Here is a 24,356-nt window from a genome sequence, read left to right as displayed (position 1 = left end):
CCCTGAGTCCTTTGGGAGAAGGGCGGCATATAAGTCCAATAAACCTCAAACCTCAAATGGCAGTTAATCTTTTGCTTGCGTTTCTTTACGGAGCAACCCCATTTCATTTGAGTGGGAGCAATCGCTTCCTTTCTCCCTGAATGCCATCCAAAGCCTGGCTAGTGGCATCTTCCATGGGTTCATTTTGAGGCTGCACTAAACTGAAGACTCTCGGAGTAGCTGCTGGAGAGGTCAAAAAAGGGCAGGGGGTGGCCAATCCCACTGGCACAGTCATCATCGTGCGGATTTTCTTTCATTTCAGGTTTCAGAGACCCCTGGAAGACTCCAAACTTTTCAAGAAAGGGCCTCTTCGATCTTCATGCCATAGGAAGTTAGCACTCTCCCCTCTCCTAGAAAAATGAAATATCTTAGGAAATATTAAAAGGGCAGAATATTTCCCCTAAAAGGAAGGCAGAAACACAGCCCCACGATTCCTCAATAGCCCACAGCAGATATCCTCACTTAAGAGATAAAGAGATAGCTAGGTCTATTCATAGACAAATGCCCTCACCCAAGATCCAACAAAGCAGGGCTGGGTTCCGGCCAACTTTACTACTGGTTCCTTCATGCACAGGTTTTGTGCGTGCACTGCGCTAAATGTGTGCTGTGCGTCCATGCACAGTTAAATTAAAATTGTTCTGCACATGCACAGAACTCAAAAACAAGATGGCGGCAGCAACGGCAGCGACCAGGGAACTGGTTCAGGGGCATGGCAGGCCTAGGTCGCTGCCAGTTCCAGTGACCCAGGCCGCCATACCACTACTGGTTTGGCCCAGTTCAGCCAAACCAGTAGTAACCCACCTCTGCAACAAAGGTAGGATTAGCCCTCTACCCATCTAGCAACTGAACTCACCACATGGCATCTGGGAAGATCACATTATCCAGCAAGGCGCAATCAAGCTTGGGACTCAAAAACACAACCTACAAAGTTGCCCCTGCATGGCCCCATGGGAGTCTTACAACCAATCAGGATACAAGTTCAAATTCAAAAGCCCAGAGAGGGCATAAAACCCAGGCACTCTCAGCATCTCCTCCCTTTTCCCCCCAGGAACTCAAACCACATGGTCCTATCCACCATTAAAAATAATCTTTCCAAGCAGTCTCCATGTTTCCAGTGTCTTTTCCCCCACTTGGAACTGAACCCAGATGGACATTTCTTCCAACAATGCTAAACAACATGAGGACCTGTTGCTGGGAATTCTTACTAGAGTTGCAGTGAACCAATATGAAGGGGGACGGCAAACAGAAATAAAACGGAAAAGAAAAGCAAGGAAAACAGGCTGCAAAGTTTTTCATTTAAGTGAAACATATGACAAAAGTGCCCTCACTGCTATTGTGGAAAAAAATGTGGAATGTGAAAGAGGAGAGACAGTCCAGCAAATGTTTGAAAGGTTCTATACTCATGCTCTGACTTGTTCAGCACTGTTGAAATCAGAGAAATCAGTTGCATAAAAACAGATGCACGAAGACTAAAATCACAATGTAAGATTGGAAGAATGGATCTAGAATTGTTGTGATCCTCCATAATAAAAGATACACCCCCCCTCCAAACTGTCTCCTGGCAAGAGAAGATCTCCTGGGAGTCCTTTCTCATTAAATAATTCACTAGCATAAATTGATTGCATGAAGCCAAACGGTCACTTCACAAATTTGGCATATCCGGGAGATGGAAGACTAAACATGGTCACCCTAGATCAGTATTTCTTAACCCTGAAAGCTTTAAGTAGTGTGGCTGGAGAATTCTGGGAGTTGAATCCACGCATTTTAAAGTTGTAAGGTTGAGTTACTGCTATAGGTAGAGTTCTTTCTGTTATAGTTGTTGTTATAGTTGTTTCAAGGCTTTAACCTGCTTAGGTGGGAAGCCACTCAGAGTCTGTTTATGCAGAGACTAATCTTTGGTAGAAGCAGCACCAGCGTTGTGTCAGATTACCGTCTTTCAGCAGAGCAATTGTCAAGCGTGAGCAAATCAGGAAATCCAGGCAATTCAAATGAATGTAAAGGTTTGTTGCAACCTTAAGGTCTCCACAAGAATTTGAATTAGTAACTGCCAAAGCAAACTGGCGGTAGATAAGAACCAATGGAATTCAAGCTGGGCTGAACTTAGATCTCTTAAGAGCATGAAGGGACTGATGCAGGAGTGGCTTTCAGCAAGTATGGACTGGTACGGGCATACGGGTTGGTGAAATTTAGCATGTCTTAGCGTACCCATTCTTCTGGAGGCCCCGATAAGCCCAAGTGGTGTGCGCTGCCCTCTTCTCTTTGATAGCCACCTCGTTTCCAATGAAGGTGGTGGGGAATCCATGCAGAGGGAGGAAATTGCATGGATTCCCCACCCCCTTCATTGGAAACAAGGCGGCTGTCAGAAGAGAGAGCAGCGCGTGCCTGTGGGCTTGTCCAACGAATCCTTGCCTCCTGTTCCTTCTTCGCCTGTTTGAAGAAGCCACGTGGGGTGCGTTCCCTTGTCTTTCACAGTCACCTCATTTCCAATTGAGGGGGATCCATGCAGAGGGAAGAAAAACATGGATTTCTTCCACACACACCCCAATTGGAAGCGAGGTGATTCCAGCAGCTGTGTTTTGCCTTGAAACTTGCTGTCCCAGCAACCCGAAGGGGACATTCTGCCAGCAGCATCTCAGGTGCTCCCACCCTTAGCCGGGAGGGGCTAAAGATGGCTGGGTGCAGTTTGGCTCCTCCCGGCTCCCCTCAGATCATTGGGGGGCCTCACAGACCTGCTAGCTCACATGGCCTGTGTGCTTCTAGTAGAATGGGAAACACAGGGATCTCAATGTAGCAGGTAGCTGGTGAGGCTCTGCACAGCCAGCAATGACTCCAGAGCCCATCCACGGGGGACCTTGTCCTTCTGAAGAGGACCTGCCAAAGATGGCCTGTCCTCGTAGAGGGCAGATGTGGTGGCATTGGTCTTGGGATGTTCTGCGGAGCCCCCCCAGGGAAAAATGCCATTGCCAGGTACTTTTAACCATATATTTTGGTCCTATGACTGCAGAATGCTGCAAAAAATCATAAATGCAGGCCAGTTGTTGAGTGTTTCAAATGTGATTGGAACACTCAACAAGGTGACCGCAGTATGTGTGTGTGTGTCTCTGTGTGTGTGTGCATGTGTGAGTGAGTGAGAGAGAGAGACAGACAGACAGACAGACAGACAGACAGACAGACAGACAGACACAGAGAGAGACGGAGGGGGAGGGAGGGAGAGAGGGAACGAGAGACAGACAGACAGACAGACAGACAGACACAGAGACACACACAGAGAGAGAATGACAAAGAGAGACAGACAGACACAGAGAGAGACAGAGAGAGACAGAAAGAGAAAGAAGGAAAGAGAAAGGAAGAAAGAAAAAAGAAAAAAAGAAAGTGGAAGAGAGAGAGATGAAAGAAAGAAAGAAAAAGGGAGAGAGAGACAAAAGGAAGGAAAGAAAGAAAAAAGAAAAAGAAAGAGAACATGACCACAATTCAGCCCAAAATTTTGGTTGCTAAGCAGGAGTGTTGTTAAGTGAGTTTCACCACATTTTCCAAGTTGGCCACGCCCACCCGGTCACATGACCGCTGAGCTATTCCCACAAAACAGGCCACACCTACAGAATAGGTTCTAAAAATATTTGAAACCCACCACTGGACTGATAATGCATTTCACTCTTCCCTCCGGTTTCAGCCTGGTCATCTCTTACATCTGCATCACCCACTTCTTGGCCGCTCTCCCTTTCCATGGGGTATTCTGTGCTGCTTTCAAAGTCCAAGTTCTCAGGGCAGAAGGGAAGCAGTTTCAAAGGAATCCACCTCTCCCTCATCTGAAGGAGCTGGCAAACCAGGTGATGGTTGCAGAAACTCATAAACAACATTTAGAATGACCCTCTTCTACCCTGTTCATTGAAGGCCAGATGTGGAAGGCCCATTGTGAGTATTTATAACTCACTATTGTGATATTAAAATTTCAGACTTGGACCTGGCACTCTCACAAGTGTTGCCAGCTGTGTCTTCTGCCAGGGCTGTTGGGCATTGAAGAGCCATGGGATTGAGATTGATTCTGTGTCACCCACAAATGTGAGAAGGATGCAGTTTATTAGCCACTCCAGATCCATTTGATTTCTTCTGTGGGGAAAGGAACATGAAGGCCACACAAAAAAGACTCCAGGGATGGGCTTCTGTGCTCCTCAGAGGTGCTCTTGGCCGCCTTCTTCTGTTGTTCCTCGTGGAGGGAAGGGGAGGGAGATGAGAGCCCTTAAGGGTTATCTGTGGTGGGATCAGCAGGTGCAAGTCAAACCACAAACATGAACTGTTAACATGTGCAAATACATCTGCCTTGTCCAAACAAAAGCTCTCCAGATGTTTTGGGCTTCCCTTCCTAATTCCATTGGCTGATAGTTTTGTCTGCCAGCATTCAAAGCCAGAAGGAGGAAATTCTAAGATACAGAACACAAAAACATCATACAAATGATAGCCAGTGATTTGGGGTAAATGTACAGACTCTTTCCATAAAGGGCAAATATTGGCATTAGCAGTTTATGATTCTTTTCCTCTTCTGCCTGCCTGATATAGTATGATATCGTATGACTACAATCCTAAACAATTGCAATAAAAGCATGAACTTCATCTCTTTAATATGTTCCTGTTTTCTGTTTTGCAGCTCGCACACGTAAATGCAATATAGCTCTTGGGATCCTAGTGGTAGTTTTGATCATCATCATTATTGCAATTTCATTGGCTGGTAAGTAATGAGGCATTCCTACTTCAAGGTATTGGGAGTAGAGGTCTTGTTTTTCTTTTTTCTTTTTTTGCGGCAGAGAGAGAGGGACTGACCCAAGGACAACCGACTTTCACGGCTAAGGCAAAATTTGAACTCACCGTTTTAGGCTTTGTGCCTAAGAACGATGTGCCTCATCTACGTCAGGAATTTTTCAGCTGTTAACCCTTGCTTAACTCTGCTTGAGTAATCATAAAACGCCAGACTAGATGAGGCACGTCGTTCTCCCGCCTCCTCCTGTAGAGGGCCCTTTTTAGAGGCTTTTTTAAACAGTTAAACACTAAGCAAAGTCATCCACGATGACTCTGGCAGCAATTAGCTCAGCCTGACCTCAGCTCTTGCCTTTTTCCTTTTACATTTTTTTTCTTTTCATGATGACAGTGGTGAGGCTCTGCCTCCCCTGCCTCCCCTGACTGCACGCCACTGTTTGCATTCAAGCTCTTTGCTTAACAATCCTAAAGCCACCATGACTCAGTGGTTAGAGTCCAATATTGCAGGCTACTTCTGCTGATTGCCGACTGCCTTCAATTTGGTAAATCAAATCTCACCAGGCTCAAGATTGACTCAGCCTTCCGTCCTTCCAAATTCAGTAAAATGAGGACCCAGGTTGTTGGGGGCAATATGCTGACTCTGTAAATCACTTAGAGATGGCTGTAAAATCACTGTGAAGCAGTATATAAGTCTGCATGCTATTGCTAAAAGGAAAAGTTATAATTTCAGTTTTATATCCTTTTTAAAAATCTTATTATGAGAACCAGTTTAATTGCTCCCACCTTTGAGGCTATTGCAGTTTGATGTTTATTCTGAAATTTAATAAAATCTAATGTGGCTCACCCACTGTTTTGTAATCTTTGTCTCCCTCCTGTGGTCAAAGAGCAGATATTTTAAATAATACACTTGCAGATCTGAAGATGTATCTTAACCAATCAGGTTCAATCAAAATCACAACCTTTCATTCTCCCACAACAAACACCTCAGAGTCGCAAGTATAAATTGCATTATCAAACAAAAATGGCTGATTATATCATCTACTACTACTTCTACCTCTGCACAACCTACACTTTAAATCATTTGATGATTTTTTTAAAATTCTGGCCTTGGTTGCATTAGTTCAAATTGGTTGTTTTTAAACAGTCAAAATCAGATTCCTTTCTTGTTAAGTATATCTCTTTTTGGAGACTAGAGTTGAGTAGCAGAAGGTACCAAGGAATGTGCCGCTGAATAGTCACGCTATCAATCACAGCCGCCGAAGTTAAAACAAGGATAACTTTACTTGCGTTAACAAAAATAAAGTAGGATAAACATTCTCCAAAACAAATGATAAGTAGTCTTGAGTTATATACACAGTCTATGATACAACACGTTGGTTTACAGATGCTCAACTCACGATTCATGATGTAGACAGGTAACCAGGGACGTGCAGTCAGGGGAGGCAGGGCCTCACCACTGTCATTATGAAAAAGAAATTTAAAAGGAAAAAGGCAGAGGTAGTTGCTGCCAGAGCCACAGTGGATGACTCTGCTTAGTGCTTAACTGCAGGAGGAGGCGAGAGAACCACGTGCCTCCTTTACTCTATCTTTATAATCACTTGAGCAGAGTTAAACAAGGGTTAAAAGGCAAAAAATTCCTTATGCAAAGGAGGCACGTGGTTTTCTCGCCTCCTGTAGAGGGCATTTTTAGAGGCTTTTTAGAGTTCTCTAGGAGCAACTAGCTCAGTCTGACTCAGAGCTCTTGCCTTTCTCTTTTTACATTTTTTTTCTTTTCATGTGGGCAGGCAAGAGCAGAGTTGAAATCCTCTCTGAAACAGCTGGAAAAGGTGCATTTGTGGGGAGGGGGGAGGAATTCAAAAAGTTTGATTGCACGCAGAGCCACGTTGCCTTTTCAAACACACACACACACACACACACACACACACACACACACACACACAGCTGGATAAAAGTATATAAGCCCAGCTTCACTGATTACAAGTTTGAAAAGGCAATGTGGCTCCACCTGCAATCAAAGGCTCAGATTGGAAGGCAGCAGGGGAAGGGGGGGTATGACAGAGGAGTTGCTTTCAACCCATTGGAAAATATATCCAATCCAACTTCTGTGTTTGTGTTTGTTTGAATGTGAGTGAGTGAGAGAGGGATCCAACTTCTCTGTGTGCGTGTGTCTGTTTGAGAGGGGGGGAGGGAGAGAGGGAGGAAGAAGGAGGAGGGAGAAGAAAAAGAATGAAGGAAAACTTATTTTGCAACGGGGGGGGAAATGCTGTCGCTTTAAATTGGAACTGACAATGCCTGGCTGTGGAATTCTGGGAGTTGAAGTCTACAAGTCTAAATACATTTGAAACTCCTGTGTCAGTGCCTCACCAGCTATAAACCTCACCGCACGTCACTGCCATCTCCATTCTACTACAGTTAAGGAGGGATCTGACAATTCCCCTTTGCTGAAATTTTCCCAGCTAATGCAGTTATTTCAGCCAATACTCTCCACTGAGATCTCAAGGAAGAGAATTAAAACCCAAGTCTTTTTCCTCCCAGCCCAGGTCTGATGCAGAATATTTTGAGGCCAAGAGCAAACTGATTAGGGGATTTATAATGAGAACTCAGCTGAGTATCCTATTCAAAATTATATGCTTCTGCAGAAACAATATAAACATCTTTCACAAAATAAGAAAAAAGAATTATCTAGGACTGCCTGGCAGCAATTAAGCATCTCAAGACAGAAATTCCACTCTGTTTTGCTATCCGAGAGCTTCTTTATTCAATTGACGGGCCCCTTTCACGCCCCCACCTTTTACCTGCAATGGCATGGGAAAACTATTATAGGACATTATATTTACAAGAAGAGTCTTCCAAATTTGACTTTAGGGCTCAACGCCAACCAGCTTCCCATAACAGGGAAGTGTTGAAATAAAAAAAGCTTAGAAAGCAAGCACTATAAAGCGTGGCAAAGTTCCAGGCAATGACTTTTATACAGCCGAAGTATTACAAAAGAATATGGGCTGATGGATCCCAAGTGATCACCCTGCACTGGGACTCAGCTATTATTGTGCCCATTGATAAAAAGAGTACTTGAGACCTATCTGTAAATTACAGACAGGCCTATTAGCCTGTTAAGCATAATAAGTAAGGCCTATACCGGACACATGTATAATAAACTAATTGACTAGATTGATTCAGAACATATATTGGTTGCTGAGCAAGCAGACTTTAGGTCTGGGCATTCGAGCAATGGACATGCCCTTACACTTCCACATCTGACCCAAAAATATACATCTCAACCATGTTCCGCATTATATACCGCATTTATCTATTTCAGGTCTGTATCAAGTCCTCTAGCAAGTCTTTGGACAAAGCTTTTTCACACCATCATTGGTCTTCTTGTTGTGCCATTTCCATCATCAGACATGTTGATCCTGTTGGCGATCCTATTTTTATCAAGAGCCACACAAAAAAGTGCTGCTGAGTTTTGTCCAAACAGTCCCTTAGAGTTTGAAGTCATGATGTTCTTCTTCAGTCTTTCGCTGGAGGACTAAGTAAAGTATGCACCGTTTTTCCAGGTGACGCATCACATATCCAAAATATTCTAACTTTTGTTTTTTATTTATGGTTTTGATTATTTCCCTTGGCTTTCCCAGGAGGCTTATCGCCTTATTTCTGATTTTGTCAACCCAGTTTATACGCAACAGCCGCCTGTAAATCCTCATTTCAAATGCTTTTAGCCTCTTCAAGGGGCTTTCTGTCAGTCAGACCCACTCTCCACTCCGTAGAGCAGGATAGAAAAGATGTAACATCTGACAAGCCTGATTTTCAATCATTGATAGACTGTTACTATTGCTCATGTAGAATCTTTATAAGAATTCTAGATTCAAGCTGCAGTTTGGAAGGCCGTCATACCAAAAAGATTCCAACTCACAGAGGAATGAGGCAGGGATTTTATCCTGCATTTTATGTATTTTAGCAGCTCTGCTGTTTAATGTATAAAAGCTGGTGGCATTGTATAGAATGCCCAGGAAATCTATAGAATGTGTGAAATGTTTAGGCAAAGTATGAAATGCCCGGGTTCTTTTAATATGCTCTATACTTACCCTAGGCCAGTGTTTTTCAACCACTGTGCCGCGGCACACTAGTGTGCCGTGACATAGTGTAAGGTGTGCCGTGGGAAAAACACCCGCCGGCATTGCATCCCAGCTGGCGGGCAGAGGTTGAGTCGGCCGTCCGGCCTCTCCCTGGCTACCTCGGCCGCGCCTGGTGGGGGGCGGGGAGGCGGCGCGCTCCAGGCCACCCCGCGCCCCAGCCGCATCCCCGGGGCTGCCGGAGCTGCCAGTTGGGAGGAGCATCGCGTCTCGTCGCCGGCCGCCTCCAGGATTGCTAAAAATAGCGGCTCCATTGGAGGGTGGCCCCTCTGCGCTGCGCTCGGGGCTGCTCGGGCGGCCGTCGGGCCCCGTTGGCCCCTCGGCGCTCTTGCCACACGTGCCCCGCTCCCGCCCACTTCCCCCCCGCCAACGCGGGGCCCTGGAGCAATGGAGGAGAGCGAAGAGCTGCTCCAAGGAAGGGCGCAAAAGGCGAGGTTTTTGAGGAGGCTTTTCCCGTGGGATTCCCGTCGCAGGAGGAAAGCGCGGAGCCCAACCAAGCCAACTCGGGCTCTGCCTCCCTTTTTGTATGTCCTCCTCCTCCACCACCACCGGGGGAGAAAAGTGCCAGCGCCGTCCCGGAACAGGCTGCGCCAAACGGCCGCACGCCCAGGCTCAGCGGGAGGCCAAGTCCGCGCGCCCCACCTCACCTGCACCAGTTGGGGAGGGGGAAGGAGGGGGAGGGGGTGAGCGCCGCACCTGGCCGTCCTCGGGGAGGACATCGCCGCGCCGCCCCTCACGCTCCCTTCGCCGGTAGGATGTGATATTTGAACGGGCTGCGGAAGGGGAGGCGCGTAGTCACACCTCTCCCCCATCACCTGAATCTCCACCCGCTTCCCTTTCCCCGGGCCGCTCCAAAGGCGCATCCTTTCCTCCTCCCCCCCCCCCCCGTGGATCCTCTGCACGCGTGGCTGGTGAGATGAGCTTGCTGGTGTGGAGGGATCCAAAAAGTAACATTTTTTTTTTTACCCTTTGCTTTAAAAGAAATGAAAACTTTTATCCAGCAAAGGAGAAGTTCAGAAAGGTGAGGAGGACTTAAATTTGAAGCTTTTATTCCGTGCGAGGGTTGTTTTGCTTTACTTAATATGTGAGCTTGGGTGGAAGGGGATGCTGGGCAGGGGTCTGAGCTGGGCCTGCATACAGAGGCCAAGAGACCCTCCCAGCCAGCCCCTACCCTCTGAGACCATGGGAGTGAGGATCCCACCTCCACAGCCAGCCACAGGAAAGGCTCTTCAGGGGGTCCACTGAGAACCCAAGCCCAGGGCTGCTTTCTTTTACGCACAACACACACACACACACACACACACACACACACACACACACACACACACACAAGCAGACAGTTCACCAGACCAAGAATCAGCCCCTGCTGCTGGGCAAGAGCAGAGGTCAGCTTGGGCCTCATTAGCAAACGATGGCTGGACAGAGTCTTGCTTCCCAACCTTGGTTGACTGAAATAATACACACACACACACACACACACAGACACACACACACACACACCACTGAGCTGGCCTTCCACTGTGGCCTGGCAGGGAGGCTCCTTACTCAGTGTGGACCAGGGTGCACCATTTTCTAATGGTGGTGTGCCTCGTGATTTTTTTCATGAAAAAAGTGTGCCTTTGCACAAAAAAGATTGAAAAACACTGCCCTAGGCATTGTATGTAATACCTAGGCATTATGCATAATGACAAGAACTATTTAGGCAAAATATGAAAAGAGTCATGAAAAGGGTTAGGCTTGAGATTAACCCAATTTATTTTTAAAAATGTATATAAAAATGCAAAATAAAGTACAGAAATTTCAAACAAACAAGAGAACAGTATTGACTAAAAGTCTGTGGAGATGCTCAGTCATCCAGGTCATAGTTGTCCCAAAGATGCTTTTTCTGGAGGCAACTGGACTTTCTTGTTTTTTCTTTGAAGACATTTCGCTTCTCATTCAAGAAGCTTCTTCAGTTCTGATAGGATAGTGGTGAATGGAAGGATTTATATTCCTTGCAGACAGCTGGTCATTTGCATCTTTTTAAAGGGTCCTTGAAGCACTTGGAAGTTTCATTACTCGACTTGGCAACATTATCACTGGAGGTTTTTAATCTCTTTTTATATACTAGTGGCTTGCCCTGTCAATATTGGTGGGATTAACATTAGCCCAAAAATCAAGAAATAAACAACACCCCAATCGCGGAACTACCAGTTCAGACAAGCAAACTAACAATTAGCAACAGCCTAATGAAGGAACCATCAATAACTCTCGCACTAACACTGACAGGGCAAGCTTCTTTCTCCCAAAGATAGAAGCAGATCTGAATGCCGAGTTTGTCAGCACTTTGTCCACAAAAGAAAATGTTAAATCTTGGGTTGCAGGAGAAGAAACAAGTCAGTCCTTTGCTGGGACAATGAAGGTCCATTCAGTCAGCTGTCTATCTCGATGTACTATAATTGTATTCATTTATTTTTTATTTATTTCTCAACAAGTACAAGGAAACAAGTATTAGTATAGACATAGACACCCACACATGAAAAATGGGACAAGTAAATGGATATAAAAAAGCAAAACACAGCCATAAACACATAAAAAGAGCACATATAAATGGGGACAGTAGGACAGGGACAGTGGGCACTCTGGTGTGCTTATGGATGCCCCCTTGGGGACCTCTTAAGAAATGTGTAAGCTCCACAGTAGGCAATTTAAGGCAAAAGGTATGGGGGTTAGAGGAACTAACAGGATCAGATAGAGTGTTCCAGACATTTACTACTCTATTGCTGAAATCATTTTTCCTGCAATCAAAATTGGAACGGATTACATTTAGTTTGTATCTATTGATAGCCCTTGTGTTATTTATTTTTTTAGTATTGCACCGCCGCCATCTGACTGCTCGGGCAGGGTCGGGGCACCTATGGTGTCCCCGAGAGAACCACTTCGGGAGTGTGGCAGGCCAAGTTACTACCTACTTGGCCGAACCAGGCCAAACTGGTAGGAAGACACCTCTGATTCAAGTATAGATCTGGCAAAGGTTTTGTATGCTCTAGTTAGCAGCATGGTGTTACCAGAGAGAAAACTATGTAAAATAAGGTTGACAACTCTGAATGCCTTTTTTGGCAATGTTGTTACAGTGAGCTCTGGAGGTTAGTTCTTTCGAAATGAGTTCTCCTAGGTCTTTGACAAAGTGTGGCTCATCTTTTAGATCGTTTCTGCCCAGCTTGTATTTGATGTTCTGATTTATATTGTGAATGTGTAGGACTGAGCATTTGTTAGCAGAGATTCGGAGTTGCTATTTGTTTGATACATAATCTAGGTCATTTTGTAGCGAAGTAGAATTGCCTATGATGTTAAATAGTTTTACATCGTCCGCAAAGAGGACACAGCTGCTTATAATATCACCACAAAGGTTGTTTATGTAAAGTAGAAAGAGTGTTGGTCCTAGAACGCTGCCTTGGGGAACACCACTGTTAACTGGTGCAGGGTTAGATAGTGTTCCCAATTTTGACTACTTGTTGTCTGTTTGATAGGAATGCAACTATCTACTTCTCCAAAGATCCGGAAATGCCGTAAGAACTTAGTTTTAACAGAAGTTTGTTGTGTACCACTGAATCAAAGGCTTTGCAGAAGTCTAAGTAGATTGCATCTATTGCTTTACCTTGAGAGGTCTAAATGTTTTTGCAGTGTATGAGTTGCAGATTACAGGACAATTTTTTCCTGAAATCAAATTGCTTATTAGAGAGTAGGTTGTTTGTCTCTAAGTGGAGGGTGATGCATTGGTTTATGATGGATTCCATGACTTTACAGGTGACGCAGCAAAGTGAGATTGGTCTGTAATTCTCAACAAGGCTGGGGTCTCTTTTTCTGAATGTGAAATTCCCCAGAAGGTCCAGAATAGCTTTGTTAAGATAGGATCTGCAGATAGATCCTTAGGACTTACAACTAAAGATTATGTTGCCCGGAGCAAATTTGGATGTACCAGACAGACTACACACATGTGCTACTGCAATGAATATTAGTCAAGCCAAGTGTTCCTTCTTTGGATGAAGTTGTGTTATCCAGTTATCCTACAACTTTCTGGTCGGCTGCAAAAAAAACGTTTCTCCATGGAACAGAAGGAGCTATCAGTCCTTTCTCCATTTAGATATGCACAGAAGCCTTCTCCTCGCACCGGAAACCTGAAAAAAAGGACAAGGAGTTACTATTTATAGCAGTAATAGCAGTAGACTTATATACCGCTTCATAGGCCTTTCAGGCCTCTCTAAGCGGTTTACAGAGAGTCAGCATATTGCCCCCAACAATCTGGGTCCTCATTTTACCCACCTCGGAAGGATGGAAGGCTGAGTCAACCCTGAGCCGGTGAGATTTGAACCGCTGACCTGCTGATCTAGCAGTAGCCTGCAGTGCTGCATTTAACCACTGCGCCACCTTGGCTCTTATTTGCTGAACTGAGGGCAGAAATCAGCATTGCAGGAATGAGCTTTCCAAGAAAATTCCCAGGTTTAGAGCATAGAGAACATCAGCCAACATTGTGTCTCCAGATTGCACTGGATCAAGTTGATTATGGAATCTGGAGTTAGTTTTGTCTGGCAAACATGTCTGGAGGATACATGAGGGCAAATAAATACGCACAGGCACACACACAAAGCAGAAAGCATCTTTTTGGAGGCATATCTCATTCTTGGAAGGAGATGGGTGGACTTCAACTCCCAGAATCCCCAAGCCAGCATGGTTTGCTGGAGTGTCTTTGAAGAGTTCTTAAAGTTGCCAAGTTTGAGAAGCACTGCCTTATAGAAAGTGCCTTTTGGGAAATAAAACTGCAATTTTATGACCGTCTGGGCTGCTTTAAAAAATATCAAAGTTTCAGGAGAACATCTGCTCTTGGAGGTGGTGTATCATCTCAGCCATCCTGAACTTCTCAGCGTATCACAGCTGGCCAGCAGTGCAGGGACCACCAGATGTTACAGTATATACTATTGCCTGATCAAGTTTCTTCTCCCCCCCTTCCCTGTCTGTGTCTTATATTTTGGGGAAAGAAGAGTAGCCAAAAATTATATTGATTCTTATTATTCTTTCAGCCACTCAAGGTGAAATGTGAAGCATATAAATGTTTGAATAAGGTAAGCAGTTCTATAAGTCCCATAAACAAAAAAATAAATAAATAAAACACACTTACTGGTTTTTAAACTCAGTGCCATTGGACCATTTCCAGGTCTGGTTAACTTCTCTTGAGAGACCAAACCAGTAATGAAGTGGATGGAAAATTTTTACCCAAAAATCCTAGGAGAAAGGAAATAATATATAATAAAATCCTCATTTAACATTAGGGAAGTAAAAGTTTGAGTTCTTTTTTCCTGACTATTGAATACCAAAATACATCATTTTTGTCAAATTATTTCTATTTGTACAAGATCCTAAAATTAAAGTAAAAGTAAATTGGAGTAAATTCACAAATAGTAATGGAATTGAAAAGCCAAAGGGCGAAACCAAGAGGAGTCATCAAGGTGAAGCCTACAGGTATCTGGATATTTTACACCTGAATAACACCAAGCATTGACAAGTTAAAATGTGATTAGTGAAAAATATATCCAAGGAATGAAACAAGTGCTAAAGACAAAATTGAAGGTGGAAACATTACCAAAGTAACCTATAACTGGGCCATACCTGTGAGATGATACACTGCTGGGATTGTTAACTGGAGTTTACCGTAATTTTGGAGTATAAGACGCACCAGGATTTTGAAGAGGCAAATAAAAAAAAGTTTTTCCATTCTGCAGACCTCCCAAAAACGTCCTGTTTTTCACTAAAATGGGCCCATTTTTATCCCCCCAAAAAGGGCATGCATAGCCTTTAGAAGGTGATGAAAAAAATGTCCTTCTGGAAGAAGGCGAGGCTTAGCAGTAAGAAGACGGACTTTCAGGCAGCTCCTGAGAGACCATCTAACCGGGTCATTTGGACGATCCTTTCTGGATCTAAGCTGTCCTGGAGAGACAGAGAAAGATAGAGGGAACTCCAGTGGTCCCAGAGATGTTCGCAAAATCTCTGGGAACCTAAGGAAAGCCCTCTTTGCCAGTGATTTCAGGATCAGCAGAAGCTGACTGAAACTGCAGAAGCCCAGAGAGAGAGTGGATATGAACATGTCGTTTGGTGTGAGTTTTAAATCTTTTTTTCTTGTTGGAAAGAGAACACTCTAAATTTGGAAACTTAGTTTAAAATAAGGCTGACTAGTGAGAAAGCGGCGAGGATAAATGTTGCCGATTGAAAGATCATTTTTCTGTTCCTTTTTTTTATCTTTGGAAGCCGGGCTGGACTTTCTTGTAATTTAAATTGGCCTGTTGTGTTCCTCCTTTTTGCTGTCGACATTTTTAACTTTGAACCTAGGGGACATTGAATTTAAACCTAAAGTGCTTTGAAGATCTGCTTTTTGTTTTCTTTTAGCTTTTTGGTTGTATTTTAACTATTAGTAATTAACAATCGCTACGGAAGTCCCAACAAAGCTAATGCAAGCTATAAACTACAAACCACAAGCTAACACTGCCATCTAGTGGACTTGAACTATTGTTATCAAAATCCCCCCTGTAATGCATTTGAAACCGTTATTTACACAGCTGGATTTCTGTTAGACAAAACAGCAGAGCTGAGAATGACCTTGGAAAGACTTTTATCTTAGGGGGGGAAAAGAGTCCGAAAAAACCATTTGTTTTAGCTTGTTGGCATCCTTTCATCTCTCAATACCATTCTCACACCATCCTGCTGCAGAGATATTGACATTGATTTTTTCCTTTTTGATCATCCTTGTTGACTTTTTGATTTTTTATACCTTTTTTCTGTTTTGATCATTCCTTTTAACCTTTGGATCATTCTTTTTGACCCTTTGACTATTTACACCTTTTTCCCCCCACTTGTAGCCTGAAGCACCCCTCCTTTTCTTTTTGGAGAGGGGGTTTCTTTATCTATCTATCTATCTCTCTATCTCTATCTCTATCTCTATCTCTATCTCTATCTCTATCTCTATCTCTATCTCTATCTCTATCTCTATCTCTATCTCTATCTCTATCTCTATCTCTATCTCTATCTCTATCTCTATCTCTATCTATCTATCTATCTATCTATCTATCTATCTATCTATCTATCTATCTATCTATCTATCTATCTATCTATATATATATATATATATATAAAGTCATATATTTAAAGTCACAACCCCTGGTATGCCCAAATATGGGAGGAAGGTCACACTTCCATTCTCTGCCTTCGGCTCGTCACAAGAGACCATCCAGACAGAAACCCAATATTTTTTACTATTGCCTTTTTGTTATATTTGTTATATTTGTGCTGATAAATAAATAAAGGGAGACTAGTATGGATCTATTTCAAGCTATTTAGCTCTCATGAGCTAGCCATACCCATGCTGCGAATAGAACCTGTGCTCTATTGCCTCTTAGGCAGATGTGTTAACCATTGAGCTACAGAGCTCCTTATCAGCCAGGCCAGGGTGAAAGGTGATGAAGCACCAAAAGAGACACCTAGAGTGATGCTGGAGGGCTAGTAACTCCAAATCCGACCGAACATAATTAAGAGCCTTTATTGGGACTTATCTAGTGGTGATACGGGCGGCAAAATGTGTTCATTTTTCCGCTCTTATTGCATTTGCAGAATCTCACCCAGCCGCCCTGTTTAGGATAGCCCGCTCCCGCTTGAAAGAGAGGGATGCGGACGAGTCCTTACAGGGTAGAGCTGAGGAATTTGTTCAGTTTCTGTCAGATAAAATCGCTCAGATTCGGACGGACCTGGACTCCACTTGAACAGTACCAGCCAAGATGCCGGGGGAAGGTCTTGATCGGATTTTGTGGAGCGAGTTTCAACTTGTCGCTCCTGAGGAAGTGGACAAGGCCATGGGAGCGGTGAGTGCCTCCACCTGTTTACTGGACCCGTGTCCCTCCTGGCTGGTCTCGACAAGCAGGGAGGTGACACGTGGCTGGCTCCAGAGGATTGTTAACACCTCTCTTCGGGAGGGATCCTTCCCGCACCCTCTAAAGGATGCGGTGGTGAGACCCCACCTTAAGAAACCTTCCCTGGATCCAGCCATCTTAAACAACTATCACCCAGTCCCCAACCTCCCGTTCGTAGGGAAGGTTGTTGAGAAGGTGGTGGCCTTTCAACTCCAGCGGACCTTGGATGAAGCAGATTATCTGGATCCCTTTCAGTTGGGTTTCAGGCCTGGTTACGGCACAGAAACCGCTTTGGTCACGCTGATCGATGTTCTCTGGCGGGCCAGGGATAGAGGACATTCCTCTATCCTAGTCCTTCTTGACCTCTCAGTGGCCTTCGATACCATCGACCATGGTATCTGCAACAGTTACGGGAGGTGGGAGTGGGAGGCACCATCTTAAAGTGGTTCTCCTCCTACCTCTCGGACAGGTCGCAGTCGGTGTTGGTTGGAGGACAGAGATCGACCCCTAGGCCCCTCAAATATGGGGTGCCGCAGGGTTCGGTCATGTCCCCCCTCCTATTTAATATCTACATGAAGCCACTGGGTGAGATCATACACCGGCACGGGATCAAATATCATCAATATGCGGACGATACTCAATTGTATCTGTCCGCCCCGTGCCAACTCAGCGAAACAGTGGAAGTAATGTGCCAGTGCCTGGAGGCTGTCAGGGTCTGGATGGGAGCAAACAAGCTTGCACTCAATCCCGACAAGACTGAGTGGCTATTGATGCTCCCTCCCAAGGATGGTCCAGACATTCCATCTCTCAGCCTGGGGGGTGAAATTATACACCCCTCAGAGAGGGTTCGCAATTTGGGTGTCCTCCTGGATCCACAGCTGACGTTGGAACATCATCTGTCGGTTGTGACCAGGGGGACGTTTGCCCAGGTCCGCCTGGTGCACCAGTTGCGACCCTATCTGGACCGGGAGGCCCTTCGGATGGTCACTCACGCCCTTGTCACCTCAAGACTGGATTACTGTAATGCGCTCTACATGGGGCTGCCCCTGAAGAGTGTTCGAAGACTGCAGTTGGTCCAGAATGCAGCCGCGCGAGCGATAATGGGTGTACCTAGATACACCCACATTACACCTATCCTCCGCGAACTGCACTGGCTCCCCATTGGTCTCTGGACATGCTTCAAGGTGCTAGTCATTACTTTTAAAGCCCTACATGGTTTAGGACCTGGCTACCTGAGAGACCGCCTCCTGCCATTTACCTCCCAAAGACCGATAAGATCGCACAGATTGGGCCTCCTCAGGGTGCCATTGGCCGGTCAATGTCGTTTGGCAAATCCCCGGGGGAGGGCCTTCTCTGTTGCTGCTCCGGCTCTATGGAACTATCTCTCCATAGAGATCCGGACCCTCACTACTCTTCCAGCCTTCCGTAAAGCTGCTAAAACCTGGCTGTTCCGGCAGGCCTGGGGCTGTTGATGAGTATCGAGCCCCACCCTTACCAGTATGCATGATGTGAAATTTTTTAAATAATTGTATTCTTATTTTTAATTTTTATATATGTCCCTTGTTTTGTCTGTAAGCCGCCCAGAGTCCCTAGGGAGTGGGCGGCATACAAATGTCAATAAATGTCAATAAACCTAAGTGCCAAGCAAATTTTGACCATGTGGTCATGAGGATGGTGCAGTGGTCATAAAGGAGAAAAATAGTCACAAGTCAGAAGAGCAACGAAGATGATTAGGGGACTGGAGGCCAAAACATATGAAGAACTGTTTCTGGAACTAGGTATGTCTAGTTTAATGAAAAGAAGGACTAGGAGAGACATAATAGCAGTGTCCCAATATCTCAGGGGTTGCCAAAAAGAAAAGGGAGTCAAACTATTATCCAAGGCACCTGAGGGTAGAACAAGAAGCAATGGGTGGAAACTAATCAAGGAGAGAAGTTGTTAATGTTCCAACACTGGAAGTTTTAAAAAAGATTTTGGATAACCACTTGTCTGAAATGGTGTAGGGTTTCCTTCCTAAGCAGGGGGTTGGACTAGAAGATCTCCAAGGTGCTTTTCAACTCTGTTATTCTATTCTAACATATACTGTTTTAAAGAAGCACAGAGGGAACAATCCTCCAGGCTTTAGTGACCATCACTAAGTGTTGTAGCTTATGATTCTTGATGAATGTATTCTATTTTATTTTTCTTTATGTACACTGAGAGTATATTCACCAGACAAATTCCTTGTTTGTTTAGGAGTTTAGCTTCTCTCTCTTGAAAATGTAAGCTAGCATAAGGCATTATAATGCAAGCTAGCCTTAGCTTTCAAACAATTCATTTAGTGACCAAAGTTACAATGGCATTGAAAAAAGTGACTGATGACCATTTTTCACACTTAGTGACCATTTTTCACACTTAGCGACCGTTGCAGCATCCTCATGGTCACGTGATCAAAATTTTGAAGTTTGGCAACTTTATGATTGTTTCAGTGTCCTGGAGTCATGTAATCGCCTTTTGTGACCTTTTGACAAAATATAAAAATTTTAATCAAGCACACACACACACACACACGGTCAATGGTGTCCCTCTTTACCAATCTGAAAATCTGGTCACCTTAAACCAGGAGCACTCTGGAAGCCTCCTCAGGGTTCTACATGGCTATTTTGGTGAAGCGGGGTGGTGTTTGGGAAGGCAAAAAACGCTGTAAGACGCAGCCAGATTTTCAGCCTCTTTTTTGAGGGAAAAAGGTGGTCTTATATTCCAAAAAATAGAGTAGCTGAATTGGACAGTTGGGGCCCAAAAACAAGAAAGCTACTGACAATTCATTATGCATTACATCCTTGTACTGATATTGATAGTTTATACTTGCCTTACAGAAATCAAGGCAGAGTTTTACTTCAAGTCAAAGTGTCAAATTAATTAAGCATGCTTTGACTGATTACATAAAAGATGGCCAAGAACAAGAATTGATACAATTAAAAATTTGAATTTATGGATATGCAGAAAACAAGACATGAATATCAAAATAATGTAACGAAAAGAACAGCATGCTAGTAAGGAAAAGCATTATATGGTCAATATCTATAAAGATCAATTGGAAAGTGGATAAAGATAAAACCTGGCAATGGCTTACAATTGGAACATTAAAAAGAAAGAAACCTGATTTTGTCTGCTTTAAAACAACCAATTTGAACTAATGCAATCAAGGCCAGAATTTTTAAAAATCATCAAATGATTCAAAGTCCAGGTTGTGCAAAGAGGCAGAAGAAGCAGTAGATGATACAATCAGCCATTTTTGTTTGATAATGCAATTTATACTTCTTACTCTGAGGTACTTGTTGTGGAGAACGGAAGCTTTTGATTTGGATTGAACCTGATTAGTTAAGATACAACTTCAGACTTGCAAGTGTGTTAAGATTTTTTAAAAGGATATAACACTGAAATTATGACTTTCCCCTTTAGCAATAGCAATAGCACGTAGACGTATCTACTGCTTCCAGTGCTTCTACAGCCATCTCTAAGCAATTTACAGAGTCAGCATATTTCCCCCAACAATCTTGGTCCTCATTTTACCAATCTTGGAAGGACGGAAGGCTGAGTCAACCGTGACCCTGGTGAGATTCGATCTGCCAAATTGCAGGAAGTCGGAAATCAGCAGAAGTAGCCTGCAGTACTGCAATCTAACCACTGTGCCACAATGGCTTTATGGTTGCTAAGCAAGGAGCTTGAAGGCAAACTCTCATTTTATATGTTGACAGTATTGAAAACTTAATATGCATGAATGGAAAAATGTTACTTCCCACAATGGAAGAATCGATGGAAAAACTACTGGACTTGGTGGACATCTTTTAAACAAAGACTTTATCCAGGTTTTTTCCATTTGCAAATTATTTCTGGACTTCCTGCTTGAAATAGAAGGGGGGGGAGCACTGTTCCCTCTAAGGTGCGCGCCTGCGCGGCCGCGCACGTGGCTAGAAACCCCCGCGCAGAGATTTCTAACTGCCGCGCAGAGCTTTCTACCAAAGCAAATGTGGGGAAGTCCTTTGCAGGCAGCTAGAACTGGCCGCCTGCAAAGGACCTCCCCAGACTTGTTTTGATGAGCCGCCCGTGGCAGTGGTGCTTCTCTCTCCACGCAGAGCACCTGAGCTGCCCCCCGCGTTATCCCTCCCCCTTCCTCCTCTGCCGTGCTTTTGAGGCCGCGGGAGCTAGTAGGAAAGCGGCGGAGGTGGAGGCGATGGCAGGGATAACCCAGAGCCCAGCTGAGGTGCTCCGAGCAGAGGGGGAGGCACCACCGCCGCTGCTTTGCCGGTGAAGGAGAGGGAGCAAGAGGACTAGCGGCTTTGAAATGGTCCCGCCGGCTGCAGATTTGATTCGGCGTAAGCAGGGGCCAAACACATGCTGAGCCGACTTTGCGCAGTGAGGCGGAGTAATTCAACCCCCCCCAAAGAACACGTGTGTGTGTGTGTGTGTGTGTGTGTGTGTGTGTGTGTGTGAGAGAGAGAGAGAGAGAGAGAGAGAGAGAGAATTGGATCAAAATTGGTGGCCAAAGGAGTGGAAGGAAGGAAGGAAGGAAGGAAGGAAGGAAGGAAGGAAGGAAGGAAGGAAGGAAGGAAGGAAGGAAGGAAGGAAGCCCTGCCCCCTGTGAAAAAAACTGAAGATGGAGCAGTGAATGAATAAGCCATAAAAGCAACAAACAGTTAATGCGTAAGTAAGCTGAGGAGGAAGTTCTCAACTAAGGAAGCAATATTAGAAAGAAATATAAAAAGCTCAATATGCCAAAACACTTATTTTAGTCTTCATTTAATTACTTGTATTGTAGTCTGATGTAACATGTTTTTAAAGTTAACGTTAGTTAGAAAAGATAGGGTACAAAACTTAAATAATAAAAAAAATTCTACATTCATTTTGAAAAATAAATGCAATACTTGATTAATTTCATATCTTTATTTAAAATAGTTTTGGCATGGCATATCATTTTATTGACTCAGTTGGAAATGATGTGGATGTTGTATCTGATTCTGAGGCATATATATTCTTAAGTAACATAACATATACCATATTGTCCAAACTTGCTAGACTATTTAATTGATCTTATTACTTTAAAGGGGGAGAGTTTCATGATAAATTATTTTATTACATTTATGTTGCATTTATATATTATATTTATTACATTTATATTCCACATTATATATTTGTATTGTTATTTTAGTGTTTATTGTCAATTTTGATAGATATATTGATATATCAATACTGATTTTAATCATACTAAATAACAATTACTGCTATTATTTATCAGCATTAAATATTTACATTTTTAATATCGAGTTAGTCATATTTTAGAATAATAGGATTATCTTTTAATAGGATAATTGGCAAAATCTAATTCAAATGTGATGGGTTGCATTCCAAAGGAATGTGAGAGGACAGGTTGCCTGCAAAATGCCAGGACCCAGGACCTGTTGGTGCCATGTCTCTCTCTAGCCAGTCTAATGATCTAAAAGCTGAGCAGAAGTCTTTTTTTTTTCAGGGTGAGCGGAAAAGTATAGTGTTTGAGTAGCACATTTTCATGCCTGGCATTCATCAGGCTGAAACCTCGCTCACAATTGGTGCTTGGCGCTTGGAATGTTGCGCAAATGTCCAGCAGACGAGACAGAAGTTCAAACTGTGGCTCTCTTAGGTGCTCAGGCATGAAACTGTGCCGCTCAAACACTATACTTTTCCGCTCACCCTGAAAAAAAATTAGAGGGAACATTGGGGGGGAGAAGCTTTGGCTTTACATTTTGAGTATTGGATTAATCTTGTCATTATAGAAATTGTTTGTAATTACTAAAAATGCAAAGAAAAAGTTGAGGCTGTAATTCTATTTAGTATTTTACTGCATTGAAAGGAATAGGAAGTCACTCCTTTTTGCCTTTTCTTTTTTTAATCTTGCATTCTCTTTTCATATTTTTTTGATCTTTATTTTCATATGTATTTTATATTATAACATATCCTAATAATACAATTTATTGGAAACAAAAATAACATCTGTAATAATTATCATATGCCAGTAATATAAAATCGGTCAATTGTTTCTCTTTCCATTGGATAGACCAAGACGGCCCAATGGGCCGGATCCGACCACATCACAGGCCTTGAGTTTGACACCCCTGATCTAAGATGAGTATATCTCATAAATAGAAAAATAATTGTAGTGGTAAATGAGCTTCAATAATGCCAATACTTACTTAGTTAAAGAGATTTATCAAAATGATTATGGGTTGGCAAAAAAAAGCAATATTAGGGGGAACAACTTCCTGCTGGCTTTCCCATTGATTTTGCTTGTGGGAAGCTGGCAGGGAACAATGGAATTCATGTGAGTGGAGAGATGTTACAAAGGCCACATAATTGCGAATAAAACTGATCTGGTCATCATAGAAATGTTAGTTCACAGGTGTAATGGGCCCCAGATTGTTTACGCATTCTGTAAATTAGATGGTTTTAAGGACATTGATCCAAAGTTTGCTGCAGTACAATAATTTGTGCTAACAAGGATACAAACAGATTAACAGAATGAGAAATTTAGTAGTATATGCTGTAGATAATAATAGTAGATGTAATAGGACTGCTTTTTACATTTGTGAATGCCAGGACAACTCTGCAATTACTTACGATGTCTCCTTACTCCTTACCAATTCCTCCTGAGTATCAATCACAGCCAAGGATGCATTAAGTGACAAACAGGTCTTTAAACTGAGAGACCAATTTCCTTCTTCTTTTGATATATAGAAACATTTCCCTTTGTATCCAACCCAGAAATCTGGGCAAGCAACTCGTTGGCTTGCAAAGAGAGGACAAGACGGACATGTTTCTGTTTTTTTAACTGGAACAAAAACAAAAACAATTAACTACAATTAGCTACAATAATGAGAAAAGTCTGAATCCTTAATATTAAGCCACCTCACTTAAACTGAAATGACAGGGTTGTTTTTTTAAAAGGAAACCAAGTGAATTCACCTGTGAATAGAGGTAATCCTCACTTACCAACCACAACTAGTACTGGCAAGCGCATTGCTGCAACACTATTGCAAAGTGCACCCACTCAGCAAGCTCAAACTGCCCAAGGAGCTGCTGATTCTGTTCTACAGAGGAATTATTGAGTCTGTCATCCTCTGCACCTCCAAAACTGTCTGGTTTGTTTCTGCACCCCAACAAGACAGACACAGACTTCAGAGCAGGGACATGCAGTCAGGGGAGGCTGGGGAGGCAGAACCAGTCCAAATCAGCTGAATACCAGCTCTGTGGCTAGGTGACCTTGGGCCAGTCCTTCTCCCTCTGCAAACTACTTCCAAAATCTTGAAGTAGGAATGTCTCCTTACTTACCAATCAATATAATTATAATAATGATCAAAGATGTGATTACAACAGCTGCTATAATGAGCTTTCGGTCTATGTTGCACTTACATATGGGAGCTGCAAAACAGAAAAAAGGAAAATATTAAGAGATGAAATTCATGGTTTTATTGTGATTGTAGTCACATAATAT

The 24,356-nt window shown here is 43.4% G+C and overlaps 1 protein-coding gene across 1 annotated transcript; it reads right to left on the bottom strand.

Annotated features, from left to right (window-relative positions):
• Positions 1 to 12,565: 12,565 nt before the first annotated feature.
• Positions 12,566 to 23,882, bottom strand: LOC148047848 (C-type lectin domain family 2 member D-like). The gene is made up of 4 exons (XM_087708169.1): positions 23,859 to 23,882; positions 23,503 to 23,718; positions 14,077 to 14,180; positions 12,566 to 13,078 (listed from the first exon to the last, which is right to left on the bottom strand). Exons 1-4 carry the CDS (start codon positions 23,880 to 23,882, stop codon positions 12,955 to 12,957), a joined length of 468 nt encoding a protein of 155 aa, XP_087564295.1. The 3' UTR covers positions 12,566 to 12,954.
• Positions 23,883 to 24,356: the final 474 nt, after the last annotated feature.

Source organism: Thamnophis sirtalis, unplaced genomic scaffold (assembly GCF_051295495.1).
Source record: "Thamnophis sirtalis isolate CommonGarterSnake01/CBP01778 unplaced genomic scaffold, rThaSir2_p1.2 scaffold_3, whole genome shotgun sequence".
Taxonomy (NCBI): domain Eukaryota; kingdom Metazoa; phylum Chordata; class Lepidosauria; order Squamata; family Natricidae; genus Thamnophis; species Thamnophis sirtalis.
This window is presented reverse-complemented; position numbering and strand designations above follow the sequence as displayed.